This window comes from Ochlerotatus camptorhynchus, unplaced genomic scaffold (assembly GCF_037179485.1).
Source record: "Ochlerotatus camptorhynchus isolate MF236.1 unplaced genomic scaffold, CSIRO-AGI_Acam_v1.1 ptg000569l, whole genome shotgun sequence".
NCBI classification, from domain to species: domain Eukaryota; kingdom Metazoa; phylum Arthropoda; class Insecta; order Diptera; family Culicidae; genus Ochlerotatus; species Ochlerotatus camptorhynchus.
Window position 1 is genome coordinate 567,909 of NW_027041050.1, and position 15,011 is coordinate 582,919.

At 38.0% G+C, this 15,011-nt stretch overlaps 2 protein-coding genes across 6 annotated transcripts in view; one reads left to right on the plus strand and one right to left on the minus strand.

Moving 5' to 3' along the window:
- FipoQ (F-box/LRR-repeat protein FipoQ) overlaps nucleotides 1-5,706 on the plus strand; it is a 61,685-nt gene extending 55,979 nt beyond the window's left edge. For all 5 annotated transcript variants that reach the window (XM_065236696.1, XM_065236693.1, XM_065236691.1 and 2 more), the window contains one exon: nucleotides 5,356-5,706. In XM_065236696.1, coding sequence (XP_065092768.1) covers nucleotides 5,356-5,491 — 136 coding nt within the window. In that variant the 3' untranslated portion in view covers nucleotides 5,492-5,706. The remainder of the gene's footprint in view (nucleotides 1-5,355) is intronic.
- A 3,014-nt stretch (nucleotides 5,707-8,720) lies between these two features.
- LOC135713567 (prenylated Rab acceptor protein 1) lies at nucleotides 8,721-9,869 on the minus strand. The gene is made up of 3 exons (XM_065236688.1): nucleotides 9,699-9,869; nucleotides 9,380-9,586; nucleotides 8,721-9,315 (listed from the first exon to the last, which is right to left on the minus strand). The coding sequence occupies exons 1-3, from the start codon at nucleotides 9,782-9,784 to the stop codon at nucleotides 9,024-9,026; spliced, it is 585 nt and encodes a 194-aa protein (XP_065092760.1). The 5' UTR covers nucleotides 9,785-9,869; the 3' UTR covers nucleotides 8,721-9,023.
- Nucleotides 9,870-15,011: the final 5,142 nt, after the last annotated feature.

Sequence of the window (15,011 nt, forward strand, 5' to 3'; positions counted from 1 at the left end):
ATGGCGGGTATAAACCATTTCCATGGCGGGTATAAACCATTTCACTGCACTTCACTATGGTCTTGTTCACACGGATGCCTGTTTACTTCTGCCTAATTTTCCATATCTAAGATGGCTCTCTTCAATCAATTTTGCCAATCCTCTTTTCATCATATGCGCATCCATTTTTAGCTTAAGGCTACGGTTTTCCTCCCTTCAGTATCCTATGAGTGTTTTGGAAGCGGCAGAAGCCTTCTCGCTCTTGTGTGTGGCTACTGTTTTAGGTTTAACAAAACGTGAATTTTCCCAACCAACAATAACTCATACAGACGAAAATCCACGGATTGCAACCAACTGGTTACAAGCTGTCAAATAAAACAAGAATATTCACGTTTATTTTTGATATGAATATACGATATCACATAACTTTTAACTTAAAGTACGTTTGAAGCAACCTAGTTTATTTTTGTGGCCAGAACAAACTGAATTTACGTTTATATTTACCTAAAGTATTTTTATTTCGATGATAGTTTTTTCTGCGTGTCATCATGACAAAAATTTGGACCCTCAGCAAAGCCAAAAGTTCGATTTTTTTGGGTTCTTAGAGTCTAACTTTATGCCATAATGACTTACAACAAATGTTTTTGTACGTGAATTTTCTTTAGAAAATAATAAGAAAAGAAAAATTGATATTATTGATATCTTTTCTCAATATTTTTTATAAAAATCAAAACGTATGTTTTTGGCAGTGAACTTTTCCTTAAATCTGCTAATTATTATTTATATTATAATATTTAGTTTGAGAGAAATATTGAAAGAATCGAAGAATTCACGCGTAACATTAGAAAATTAATCCAACTGCAAATGCATCTTTCATTGAATCTGTTAATTCAGGCACAAGCTAATATCATCATCTTTCGAACTGCGCTGTGAACATAGCTTAAAATTCGAACATTTTTTAATCAGGAGGAAATTGCTCGAGGATTTGCTTTAATTTAAGGAAATGTAAAATTTGAAGACTCAAAGTTGAGGTTCTAATTAAACAATTTAAAGCTGATATTGGACCTTGAAAACTTGTCACTTGTCGTCACAATTAAGTGATTCCCATTTCATTTGTACGGCAATCACAACCCTCATTATGAGTATCACTTCCTTATCACTGTATATTGTCGCTAAAGTTGTAAACCGATACAACCCACTCGTGACAATGGATTTTATTCTCGTTCTTTACTATATGTTAAACATAACGTCGCATTATTCAACAAATACAGTGCACTAGATACGAAATTAAGTTTAACGTACAAAACGAGAGTGAAATCGATTGTCGCGAGTGGACTATTCAGTTTCCAACCCTAATCAACGGGTGCCATACACCTACGATATCATAGATGGTACGACCACATCATATAAAGTTGGGATGATATCCCGAATTGGTGGCTAGGTGGTTTTTATGGTTATTGTTTATGTGGGAACTCTAGCATGGTGCTTCAAGAAATTTAGTATAAGTATTCGCAGAATTGGTCATGTTTGTAGTCTAGTAAAACATATATGGGCGTATTTCGGGGTGTAAGAAGAGTTTTTGAATAAACTGATTCATTCAATTATGTGTTGAGGGTTTTCTTAGTTTTTTTTTAAATAGTTCATACATAAGGATTTAGGTACGTTTTTAATTACATTTGTGTAACTTTAATTACATTAATTACAAAAAATAAATTTTTAATAACATTAATTACGTAATCAAATTGAAGTACGTGTTTAATTACAGTAATTACACTGACACTGCTTTGATTACGCGAAATTAAATTTAATTACATGAAATACTTAATTTTCATTTTTAATTACTTAATTACATAGTTGAACACCTTGTACTTTAAATCCAACGCAGTCAAAAAGGCAATTGCGTGCCCCTCGCATTCAGCTTAATAACAAGTGAAACGTCAAAATAATAAAAAAAAAAAACATTGCGCATGACAGCGACCTGCTTTTGTTTGTTCGATGTACTAGTGAAAAATGTAGTTTTCATGAAATTATGAGTTATTACAGAAGCTGTTACAGTTTAACATGTGTCGGGGTAAGACGACCATCTTTGGTTGAAACTGAATGCGTAAATAACAATATTTCGTTTCTGAAATATAGGGGAAATGGATGTAATGTTGGCCTATATGCCCCTAATTTGGGCCCATACATAAATTCAGCAATCGACTAAAGTTTCAATAGCGACCAAAAATATCCATTAGTACCGTCCCAATGACGTGTTCATCTAGATAAAATTGATAAATAGCAGATTTTTTGCGATAGGTCCAGATGTATATCCATAGGCCAACATTAGAGCTATTTCCCCGGCATTATAAGTAAGATGATCAAGGCATTCCAAATGGTGATGGTGCACAAGTAAATTAGGAATTCCCTCACTACGCAGCGCTATTGTACATGTGAACTTTCTGTATCTATAAGCTATATCTTGAAAAACTCCCCAAGAAACCAAAAGTTCCACATTCAACGATAAAACTCACTTCCAAGTTCCATAAAGTTCAAATAAAGTTCTGACAGAACTTTCAAGTTCCATAAAGTTCAACTAAATTTCTGACAGAACTTACTTCCCAAGCAACCAAAAGTTCCACATTCAACAATAAAACCCACTTTCAAGTTCCATAAAGTACTCCTAGCAACTTGAAGTTCAAAAAAAGTTCCAAAAAGCATCCCTTAGCAATTCTTAGGAACTTCAGGCAAGGCTGAAAACATGGCCACAACAAAGCTCCGAACAAGCTACCAGTGAAACTTCTTAGCAACTTTAAAGTTTCTTAAAAGTTCCCTGCGTTGTCCGTCATAGCACACATAAAGCAATCCACACAATTCTTTATTAGTAACAAAATTTAATGTACGTAAATATGAAATGTTCAGTGGCTCAAATAAATCATAATTCTTTTATTTATGCAGTGCATCAATATTCTATCCAAACAAAAAAAAATTAATGAGCAATTTCCTGGATTCGAACCCGTGTATTTGGCATGCGATCTACGAACGCTAACCACTGCGCCACAAGTGTGTTGGAATCCCTTGCGGGTAAACACCTATTTAAAATTCATCAAGGTGTTGTGTTTCGAACAGTAGGCGGGATAACAGCCCACTTTAATATATCTCAAATGACGTAGCGGTTCGTTCTGGGGCTCTCAAGCAGAAAGAATGGGTTTTTGACTTGCACATTAGCGCCGCATAGTGAGAAAATTCTGTACTACTGTTCTCTATCCGCCTTGCCCTGCTGTCTGGGCAAAATTTCATAAAAATATGAGACCCTTCAGCCTGTTTTGTTCGATAATCAAAAAAAAAATCCCGTGTAAAGGGCGAACACGAAATTATTGCGACACATTCAACAGGGCATAACTTTTTTACCATTGGGTAAAAATCAACCAAATTGTGCACACTTTCTCATTGATGTGTATTGTGTACATGCTGTCAAACTCGAAGTCGTGTTTTTCGATTCAACGAAAATGGAGGTGAACCAACACGAGTTGAGAGAACAAATTCTTTCCAAACACCTGGAATTTCCTGACCTGTCGCACCGGCAGTTGGGAAAAATGTTGAACATTCACCATTCAACCGTCTCCAGAGTGTTGAAGCGGTTCCAGGAGCGGTTGACGTAGGACCACGGCAAAGGAGCTGGAAGAAAACCGGGACCGGAGAACAAAAAGACGGAGGGAAAGGTGAAGCGGATGATTAAAGCAAATCCCAACGTCTCAAGCCGTGATTTGGCTAAAAAGATCGGCATGTCGCAGAGCTACGTCCATCAGAATGCAAAGAAGAGAGCTGGACTACATACATACAAGGTACAGAACTTCCCAAACCGCGATGAGCGGCAACAATCGACGGCTAAAACTCGGGCACGGAAGCTCTACGAGAAGATGCTGACAAAATATGGCTGCTGTGTGATGGACGACGAAACGTATATAAAAGCCGATTTAAAGCAAATTCCGGGGTTGGAGTTTTTCACCAGCAAGAGCAAGTTCGATGTGGATGACAAATTTAAGAAGAAGAAAATGTCGAAGTTCGCCTCCAAATATCTCATTTGGCAGGCCATCTGCTCTTGCGGACTGAGGAGTGAGCCTTTCGTGACAAAGGGCACAGTAAATGGCGAGATCTACAAATCTGAGTGCCTCGAGAAGCGCCTTTTGCCGTTCTTGCAGCAGCACGACGAAGCTCCGCTATTTTGGCCAGATTTGGCATCATGCCACTATTCTAAAAGTGTCCTGGAGTGGTATGAGGCCAATTCTGTCCATTTTGTTCCAAAGGACATGAATCCGCCAAACTGTCCGGAGCTGCGCCCGGTGGAGCAGTACTGGGCAATAATGAAGCGGGAACTTCGGAAGAGCAAGAAGACAGTCAAAGACGAGAAGGACATGTTAAGAAAATGAAAAAAAAAACTGAGAAACTGGTACCGGATGACACCACAGAGAATAGACATGGAGGCTCGAACAAAATTTCTCTAAAAACTTGTGTAAAGATTCCTATTCGACTTAAGCACCACTAACGGCGACTTCCCCACTAAAAAACCCTCTTTAACAACATGATGGCGCTGGCGTTGCACAAATTACACTAGACACTAAGTGCTAGTAGCGCCAAGTGGCAATTTTCAACAGAAAATTTATCGATACTAGCGCCAAATTGGTCGAAAGTGGAAAATTTAGAGAGAAAATCAGGAGATGCTAACACCACGTAACGGCGACGTTCCCACTTATTTTACACAAGTTTCTGACCGAGCTTCAACGTCTGTTCTCTGTGATGACACTGTAAAGACTTTGATGGAGGGCATCAAGCGAAAATGCGTTCAATTTTACACTCAAGGCTCCATCTTTTGATTTTTGAAGTAAATATATGTATAAAACTACCCTAAAATTTTGGTTTGATTCTAAACATTATCCAGCTTTCCATGCTCGGTAATGGCGGCCTGTTTGTATGAATAAATGTATCCTTCACTGTGCTTTTTGACACTATCTGGATGTTCGAATTTCAACCCCTTCCCTTTCCCTCTCCCAGGAACAGTAGAAAATGGAACAACATACGCCCTCCAGTTAGTGTCAAAAAGCACAGTGAAGGATACATTTATTCATACAAACAGGCCGCCATTACCGAGCATGGAAAGCTGGATAAGAAAATTGGCATGACATTTTCGGTGTCGCAATAATTTCGTGTTCGCCCTTTACTAACAAATATTTTAAACAATTATAATTGGGTGGGTTTAAATGCGATATGTTTCTAAATATTGCGGCCCCTTCAACACAAAATTGATCGCATCGTGAATTATTAATAGTTTTTATCAATTTGTTTCTATCTTTATTTATTTTAGTTTTATTATTAAAGTTCTATTCCTTTTCTTTCCAGCGACGGTCGTTACTACGAAACAGTAAAGGCCAACTTTGAACGTGCGGATCGTACAACGGTCGTCCGAACTACAACCAGCTGTCGCGTGTCGGCCTACCATGTGCTCAGCAACTACAACGATTTGATTTTCAATTGAACAAAATCCCACTTACCGAACGGTTCACTGTTGTGTTAGCTATTATTTATGTATATAATCTTAAACGTGTTTTTTGTCACTAGCGTTGGGAGCATTAAACTATGAAACGAACTTAACTCAATGCATCGGTGAAATGTAACAGGAAACAGAAGGAGGTGTATTTTATGATATTTTGAAAGAATAATGTATCAAATAAAAGACGGAGTGTTTATCGAGGTTGGATACTGATTATTATACGAAATCCAAACATCCATTGTAGATAGAACAATACAATGTATACAATCCTTATAAAATGTGGGACTATTATAATGTCAAAATATTTCCTCAAACAAAACATGATTCACACCATTTATGAGGAAATAAATTACAACTTTAATAGAGGAGGATAACAAAAATGATTTAGCTCTCTCGATGTTATGGAAGAAAGGACTTAAACAAATTAATTCAAAGTCAGAATCGAAATTAAAGCACAGAGAACAGACGACCATCTTCGGTCAGAAACTTGTGTAAAAATAAGTGGAAACATCGCCGTTACGTGGTGCTAGAATCTCCTGATCTCCTCTATAAATTTTCCACTTTAGACCAATTTGGCGCTAGTATCGATAAATTTTCTGTTGAAAACTGCCACTTGGCGCTACCAACACTTAGTTTCTAGTATATGTTGTGCAACGTCAGCGCCATCAGGTTGTTAAAGAGGGTTTTTAAGCGGGGAAGTCACCGTTAGTGGCGCTTAAGTCGAATAGGAATTTTTACACTAGTTTTTAGAAAAAAAAATTTCGAGCCTCAACGTCTGTTCTTCCCCACTTAAAAACTCTCTTTGAAAACCTGAAGGCGCTGGTGTTCAACAGAAAATTTATCGATACTAGCGCCAAATTGGTTGAAAGTGGAAAATTTATAGGGGAAATCAGGAGATGCTAGCGTTACGTAACGGCGATGTTCCCACTTATTTAACACAAGTTTCTGACCGAAGTTGGACGTCTGTTCTCTGTGCACATAGTTTGAGCAAATTTACTAACACTTTCCCGGGGAAAACTTCTCGAATATGGGGAAAAATTAAGAAAATTGTACACATGTTAGAAGTATACAAGTAGACAGACTAAAACCACAATCAGTTTTCCTCATATTCGAGAAGTTTTCCTCGGCAAATCGTCGGAAAATTTACTCATTCTATGAGTGACCTACGTTTTTGCGAATTTGAGTAACTGGAACTCAAATATGAGTAGCTCTTACTCAATTTTAAGTCGTTCTCATTGGTCGTGCATGCGAAATTTGTTTATCTATATAATGTTCTACGAAACCCATACACTTTTTCATTGCTCTTATTGCACAAAAGTATATCTCAAGCATCCATCTTCAAGATGAATGAGAAAGATTTAAATTTACAGCTATGCGAAATTATTGAAAGGTAAAAGTCTGATGCACAGAGGGGCTGAAAAATGGGGTCATTACTTTTTTACTCACAGGTTGCAGCCGTGTGGGGGCTCAGTTGTCTGCGCCTGCTCTGTCCAATGGATCCGCTACCCGAACGCCAGAAGAGACAACCAAGTGTGGTTAACAAGGCACTGCTAACACATTGGAATAGGGGTCTATTGGGGTAGCATGTTAATATAACGATTGTGTGACCTTACCTACGAAATTCTGGGCTTACTTGTGTTGCTAAATCATCGGTTGACTGGGGGTGCTTTGTGGGTTGCTATTGTCGTTGCCTCGGACCGACTTCTTCGCCAAAATCGTTTCCTCTCATGATGGGGTCACTGAATCCGGAGAAGTCCGAAGTCGCTGCTAAGTAGTTTTAAATTCCGACTCTACCATGCTACTATACAGATTTTTAGTGGTTTGTTTGAACTTGCTCCTTTATTGTGCTATATCCTGCATCCTGTCATAGTTCAATGGGAATTTTGCTCGTTTTCAAATAAGTAATATGGGTATTATTGTACAAATAACAATACAGTGTAGAAGTTACCACATTATCTTCAGTGCCATCGGTTTTTGTTTCTGGATCTTGAGTTGGGGGCTGTCCATAAACTACGTAGACAGTTTAGAGGGGGGGGGTTGACAATTATCCACGGCTCATACAAATTTTAAAAATTTTGTATGGGCAATTGTCTACGCAGGGGGAGGGGGGGGGGTCAAGAATAACAAAAAAATGTCTACGTAGTTTATGAACAGGCCCTTGTTTTTGTGATATACTTACTAGCGGCATACTATTTTAGGAGTCCATATGGGCGTGTACCATGTAGAATAGCTCATCTCTCGTCGTGATGGTGGGATGTAGCAGATAAATTCGAGAGAAAGCAAGGAGGTATAAATATTAGTTATATTTAAGCAAAAAAAAAACAAAAGAAGAGCAGAAAAATAAAAAGGGAATACAGATAAAGTAGAAAACAAAGAAAAAGAAACGTAGGCAGATTATTAGTAAAGTATAAAAATAATAGAAAGAAGCATAGATAGATTAGAATGAAAATAAAACTACATACTTATATCTTAAAGTACAATGAATGAGCGTTAGTTTCGGGATCATAGGAAGGGGCCTTAGATAGCCTAATCAGTAAAGGCATGGTATTTTAAAGACAGAGACGGCGGCTTCGATTACCGGTCCTGTCCAGCAGGGTTACTTCCACTCACTTGCTATAAAAAAATGTTTTTTGAAATTATGAAATCATGAGATGGTATAGTTATAGTTAGTACTTGTAAGTTAGAAGATGAGGACGTAGAGTATGTGTTTGACACATAAAATCTGTCAATATTGCTTTCAGTGCGTCACTATCAGCGATTTAACGACTCGTGAGTGCTCACTCTGAGTGAACGCTCACGAATCATAAGATCGCTTATTGTGTCGCTCTGAAAGCGAAATTGACAGGTTTTATGAGTTAAACACATACTTTACACCCTCTCCTCGTTACTTACAAGTACAAAATATCATTATACCATCTAATGATTGCATAATTCCGAAAAATATGTTTTTATAGCAAGTGAGTGGAAGCAACCCTGACTACAACCTGACCATACTTTTTAAACCAGTCCTTTAAATTCTTCTGGCACCAAACCCAAATTAAATTTTTAATATTTTTTTAAATATTTTGTCCTAAAGGCCTGTAAAAATAGAACTTTAGCGAGATTTTATTTAAGAAAACCGGAATTTATAGTGTTACAACAGAACCATATAACTTGATCAAAAGTTTGGAGTTTACCACATTTAGATAAATTGGAGAATCATGGAATTTGTGTGGAAATTTATTATCAAACAAGTTTTGTTTCATACAAAAGTAACGATAAATAATAACTGATATATTTACTTCGATATCAAGCTTGTTATTCGTAAGTGGATATTCAAATTTCACAAAAAAATATTGCTCTGAGTGGCTTTAGTGATGATATACAGCTTCTATGGTCAGATACCAATCAATTGATAATTCGTCTCATTTTCGGCTACCGACAATTTACTCTACTGGTATCTTCGCTTCTAAGCTACATTCTTAATATACTGAGACAAAGATAGTATAGCAATTGACGTTGATTTAGAAGGACTATTTTAGACTGTTTCCGTAAGAAAAGATTCCGTGTCCTCCGTAACGATCGCATCGATATTGTAGAAGGCCGCATGTAGCGATATCACAAAGAAGGATGCTCCCAAAACCCAGAACATGACTGCACCCGCTCCAGCCAGATATAGCAGCGGGATCGAGGCGACGTTAACCGCAATGCATTGCTGATTTGTGTTCAACTGTCGGGAGAAGAAAGCCACTGGAGCGTTTGCTTGCTTGATTTTGTAGCATGCGTAGAATACGGCTCCCAAAACGATCAGGATCAGGGGGGATGTCAGCCTGAAAGAGGGGTAACGCATGAAAATCAATAATTACTTGAGCGTGCTAACCATCAATTACTCACAGACAATAGACAATCAATCCGAGAAAAACGAACAAGTAATTGCTCTGAAAGTAGCCCAAATTGCGAATGATTCGGTTCGAGAGTCTTGGGATGTTTGCTACGGTTTTGAAATTTGATGTCTGTAAAAATTCTGACCAGGGTCGAACATTCTGTCGGGTGAGGCGTAGGAGTTCCCACAAACTCGGAATCCGAGCGAAACTGGTAAACCTGTAAACAAATTGTAGTGCAGCAGAAAATTAAATGACGTTTAATTAAATTTAGCGATTGAGTCATCACAAAGGTGCTCCGACGTTCATAATACTCATACTTCAGCACTTACGCGGACATGTTGAAACCAGATTTTGATTCCTGCTTCGGCGTGTCCATATTTCCGCTTACGTCGATGTGAACGTCGGTCTCCTCCATTTTAGGTTTTGACGGTAAATTATAAGCGACAAGCTAAATATTTTATATTATTTCCAACAAAATTTTGCTTCGTTTTTCTCGATTTGATTCGATTCCTCCTTCTGTTCGTTTTTGACGTTTCACTCTTTTGTTTATGTTTACGTAAATTTTGAAGACGTGAAGGGAAATTTCTTGCACGATCAAATTTAGTAACGCATCTCTGCTCCCAATCGAACACAAAACATGCGAGTACTGACTGATGATGATACTCGACATTCCTAGATAGAGCTGGAATTAGGGCCTAACAGCTTTTGTAAACAATGACTTCTCTTGATGATTTCTAGTTCCCACACAAACCAACAACCTCATCGGTTAGGGAAAGACTTCTCCTATCCGATGGTTAGATTAGTCTGCGTTGACGTGCCTTGAATTCCTAGAAATCATCGATAGAAGTCATTGTTTACAAAATCTGTTACGCCCTATTTCCAGCTCTATGTAGATTCATCAAGATCTAAGAGGAGTAAGAGGGTCGAGACCGAGACCGATACCCTCAACTGAAAATAAATAACATCGCATACACTCAAAAGATTTTCAAATCTAAATAAATTAAAAGTTACACTAAATCGCAACTCTCCTTACCGACTTAGAGCAACCGTAACGGTCGTTGTCATTTGCGCGACTATTTTAACAGCGCACAGCGCTCTCATTTTAGTTTAGTCACTCTTCTCCACACCGGTCGCTGCTATCGCGGTTATCAATTTACTCACTGTAGTCCGTACCGGTAGTGAGTATTTTGACATTTCTGTGAATAGCAACCTTTCTCCCGCGCTGCTATCGCGCTGCTAAATTTGGTAACGCACTTCTCACCGAGAAGCCGACTGCTATTTTAGTTACTCGTATGGCAACCCCCGATACGGTAGCTGCGCTATGATGAGGGCTGCTAAAATGAGTTTAGCAGCGTACCGTTACGGTTGCTCTTATAGAGAGAATACGAACATAGTTTAAAAATCGTTCATATCAGTGCTAACATTTGAAAACGGCACAAAAGCCATTTGTAAACAAATGGTTTGTGGGCCCTTTACTCACTACTTGAAGTACACCCACGCGACACAACAGCAACATCGGGTAGGGGCTTTTGCGCCGTTTTCAAATGTTAGCACTGATATGTACATATCCTAGTATAAAAAGAAGTATTTGTGCTATGTATACGTCTGGTTTATTTGGCAAAAGCATTTTAAGCTTCTTTTTTCGGAGTTGGATGGAAATACTAACATGAAGCTTTAGTGTGATAATTTATTAGCTACCCAACAAACAATTTAAGCTGCAGATTAGCTTATGCAGCCAAAATTTGTCTTATGCAGCTAATGTTTGCCTGTATAAGCTAAGCTGCAGCTAAAATTGTTTGTTGGGTACACAGCCAAAAAAAAATGTAATATCGATCAACGTAATTCAAGCTGATGTATGAAATAATGATGTAATAGCAAAACGCAGATACAATATTACATCAATGGATGTAATTTTGTTCGCAAAATCGATGTACATCGTACAATGTGATATTACACAACCGATGGATTGACCTGGTTGCAGCAGTTTCGATGTAATATTCAACAACTTTTTTTGCTGTGTAGAGAATGATCTTTATAAGAGGGTAGGTGGATAGTTCCGTTAGAGTACGGCAGTATGAAAATTGAATAGAAGTTGAAAATGAGCGAAGGGCCATTAATGCGACAGTTTTTAAAGTTAGACGCACATCTTTTGCCTAACCCGTACAATGTACGCGGAGACTTGAAGTATGTCTCCAAGTCTACAGGCAAAAAATGTGCGTCCTTCTTTTGCTCATAAACTGACTGCGGCTGTGGAATAGTTCTAGCGACGTTTTCATCACTACCTAGAGCCCCACGTTGCGAGAGCATTTACAGTCGATGGTGTGTTGATTCTGTGACACTACCCCGAATGTCACTACCCCGAATGTCACTACCCCGAACGCCATAACCCCGAACGCCGTTACCCCGAATAGTACACTACCCCGAATGGCGACTACCCCGAAATTAAGACAAATAGAAGAACAGCAAGGGATACATTTTTGAGAAGGAAATTTTCTTTTCTAATTAACCACTTCATGCGAGCACTTAAAATGACGTTTACTACCACTCGAACTTTGAAATAAAACATTATTTTGAGATTTTTCTTCTAGAACCTCGAGAAAAGTAGCCAACATTTGTGCGTTTTATAATTAAAAATTAGTTAGTCCAGTTTTGTGAAATCGCTGGTAGAAAGTCACGCCAAAACTGCTTGACAAAGTGGTCAATTTATACTGAATACAAATGATAGGATTCTATAACATTCCCCAGAAAACCATTCCCCAGAATGCACCATTCCCCAGAAAAGCATTTCCCAGAATGAACCATTCCCCAGAATGTACCATTCCCCAGAAAAGTATGCCATGTATTAGATTGACTATTTTTGTTTATTATAGTCATTCCTGGAATATTCTTTCGCGTATATAAAAAGAAAAGAAAAACTTATTAGGATATGTTTATAAATTACGTAGACAGTTTAGGGAAGGGGGGGGGGGTTTGGCAATTGTGCACGGTCCATACAAATTTTAAAAATTTTGTATGGAAAATTGTCTGCGCAGGGGAAAGGGGGGGGGGGGGTCAAGAATCCCAAAAAAACTGTCTACGTAGTTAATGAACAGCCCCTTAATGGCTCAAGGGGGTTTCCCATCTTTGAAAATATAACAATAGGAAATAATTAATTCTTTGGATATACGATAAAGAAGGTAATATTCCCTTCTTTTAATATATAAAAGAGAAAATAATCAATTCGTTAAATATATGATAAAGAAGGGAATATTCCCTTCTTTGAAAATATAACAAAAGGAAATAATTAATTATTGGATGAACGATAAAGAAGGGAATATTCCTTTCTTTGAATATATAAAAAGAAAATAATTTATTCTTTTGATGTATGATAAAGAAGGGAAGGGAATATTCCCTTCTTTTAATATATAAGGAAAATATGTAATCAATAGCTTTTGGCAAGGGATTCGGGGTAATGACCATTTGGGATAATAACGTGTGGAATAATGTTATAAATTTGTAATCGATAGTTCAACGTTCCATGCACCGATTTTTCAATCCATAACGAGAAATTCTTCAACTCAGGTCTAGACTCAGGTCGAACAATTCTTTGATAAGGTTTAACAGTTTCCGACTGGTATTGCATATTGAATTGGATTGCATATTAGACCCTTTGACTTTTTAAATGGTGAACGAAGTGCTCGAAAACTTGAAGGTTGTCATTTTCTAAAGAGCTTTAAAATGGTTTGGAATTGATAAATACATAGTTCCATAAAAGTAAACGTAGTGCATCATCAATTAAGTAAAGTGAAACTAATCAGAGAGTTTAATCACAGACAACAGACATAACACTTTGAAAAAGTTTTTCTTGAAAACATAGTATCTCAAAATATAGGACCTCAGTAACGACATCTCTCGGGCTTCTCGCGTAAAACAAGCTTGCTCGCTTGCAAGCTTCAAAATTCCAATAAAAAATTATCATTTAATAATATAAATATATCAGTGCCAACATTTCAAAAGGGCGTAATTGCATTTGTAAACAATGACTTTCGTCTTCGATTTCTCGCGAATGAAAGCTCACTCATGTAAATGTATGACACCAGCAGGTAAATGAATGTTTCCTGTCCCAGCTAGCATTGGTAATTTGGAGGGGTGGGCTTTTATTTGCGAGAAATCGACGGCTAAAGCCATTGGTTACTAAAGCAATTACGCCCCTTTGAAATGTTGGCACTGATATATATAAATTCCAAAACGAAATTTCCTTCTAAAAATGTACCCCTTGCTGTTCTTTCATTTGTCTTAATTTCGGGGTAATGGCCATTCGGGGTAGTAGGGCATTCGGGGTAATGGCCATTTGGGGTAGTAGGACATTCGGGGTAGTGGCATTCGGGATAATGGCGTTCGGGGTTATGGCGTTCGGGGTAGTGACATTCGGGGTAGTGTCACATAATCGGTGTGTTATATAATGCAATTCTTCTTTACCCAACTAAATTGTGTTGCTTCTTTTTTCGTTTGTCTATGAATATTTTTTATTAGAAGTAAAAACAGGGTTTTTAAGGATCAATTTATGTAGGGTTCACACACGGTCGAATATCGTTACTAATGTTCAAACGTATGCTTTAACAAAAGTTTCTTAAGAGCAAACCATAAACTAATCAATCACAGCTCCCGGTACAGATTGCAGAATCTAACGCAATTACCCTACGGCCAGGGCTGAATGAGATCTAAGCGAAAGGAAAAGAAGATAATTGAAGATAGAATCTCGGGAACCAATTAAGCTGTCAAATAGCCCAAATAGGCCAACACCAGCCATTGCAAACAAAACTTCGGAACCCCTTTTCTCGTGACTGAAGACTCAAAATATAACTTCTTGTCTGTCAGAAATAACCACGCCCGGATAGCAGGGTTAATCGATAACTTTACATCTGTCAAATTTTAATCAAAAGTTTAAAAAAATCCAATAAATGGTTCAGATCCTAAGCTCAAGTCACCTCCCAAGAAGAATAAGAGGAAATCAGGAAATCATAAAGATTGCCCTCTCGCGCAACACGAGAAAAGGGCCTATCATTGTTGGTCGATTCTCTTTATCGATTTCCTCTTTCGCGAATAATCCGACTGCAAATGAATTTCCCATTCAGTGTGTTGTTTCAGGCGCAAGCTATAACATCATCTTCTGTCTAACTGTGCTGCGAGCTTAGCGATAAATTCGTTTATGTTGCCGTGGTAAATCCTGGAGAGGACGTGCTGTCAAATCAGCCTACTGATCATTCTTGTATGAAACTGGTTCCAAACGTAAACAAACGCTGTAGGTTTCTTATGGCTTGTTTACGTTTGGAACCAGTTATGCGAGGTAGGCGACGATTGTTCGTATTTGACAGCCATCTCCCCCCCTTGGGTAAATCAAAGAGAAAGTCGATGAAGAGAATCGATCTACGAGGATAGGCCCTTTTCAATTTTTACGCGAGCCTTCATTAATATTTACTTTTTCAAAGGGACGTATCAGCTTTTGTAAACAATGCATTTGATCGTCGATTTGGCGTAACTGGTAGCTCGCACACGCTTACTAACGCCACTAACAGGTAGGAGGAAATTTCCCCTATCTGATGGTAGTGTTAGCATGCGTGGGCGCCCTATCGTTTCCTATACCTAATGCATTGCTTGTCACA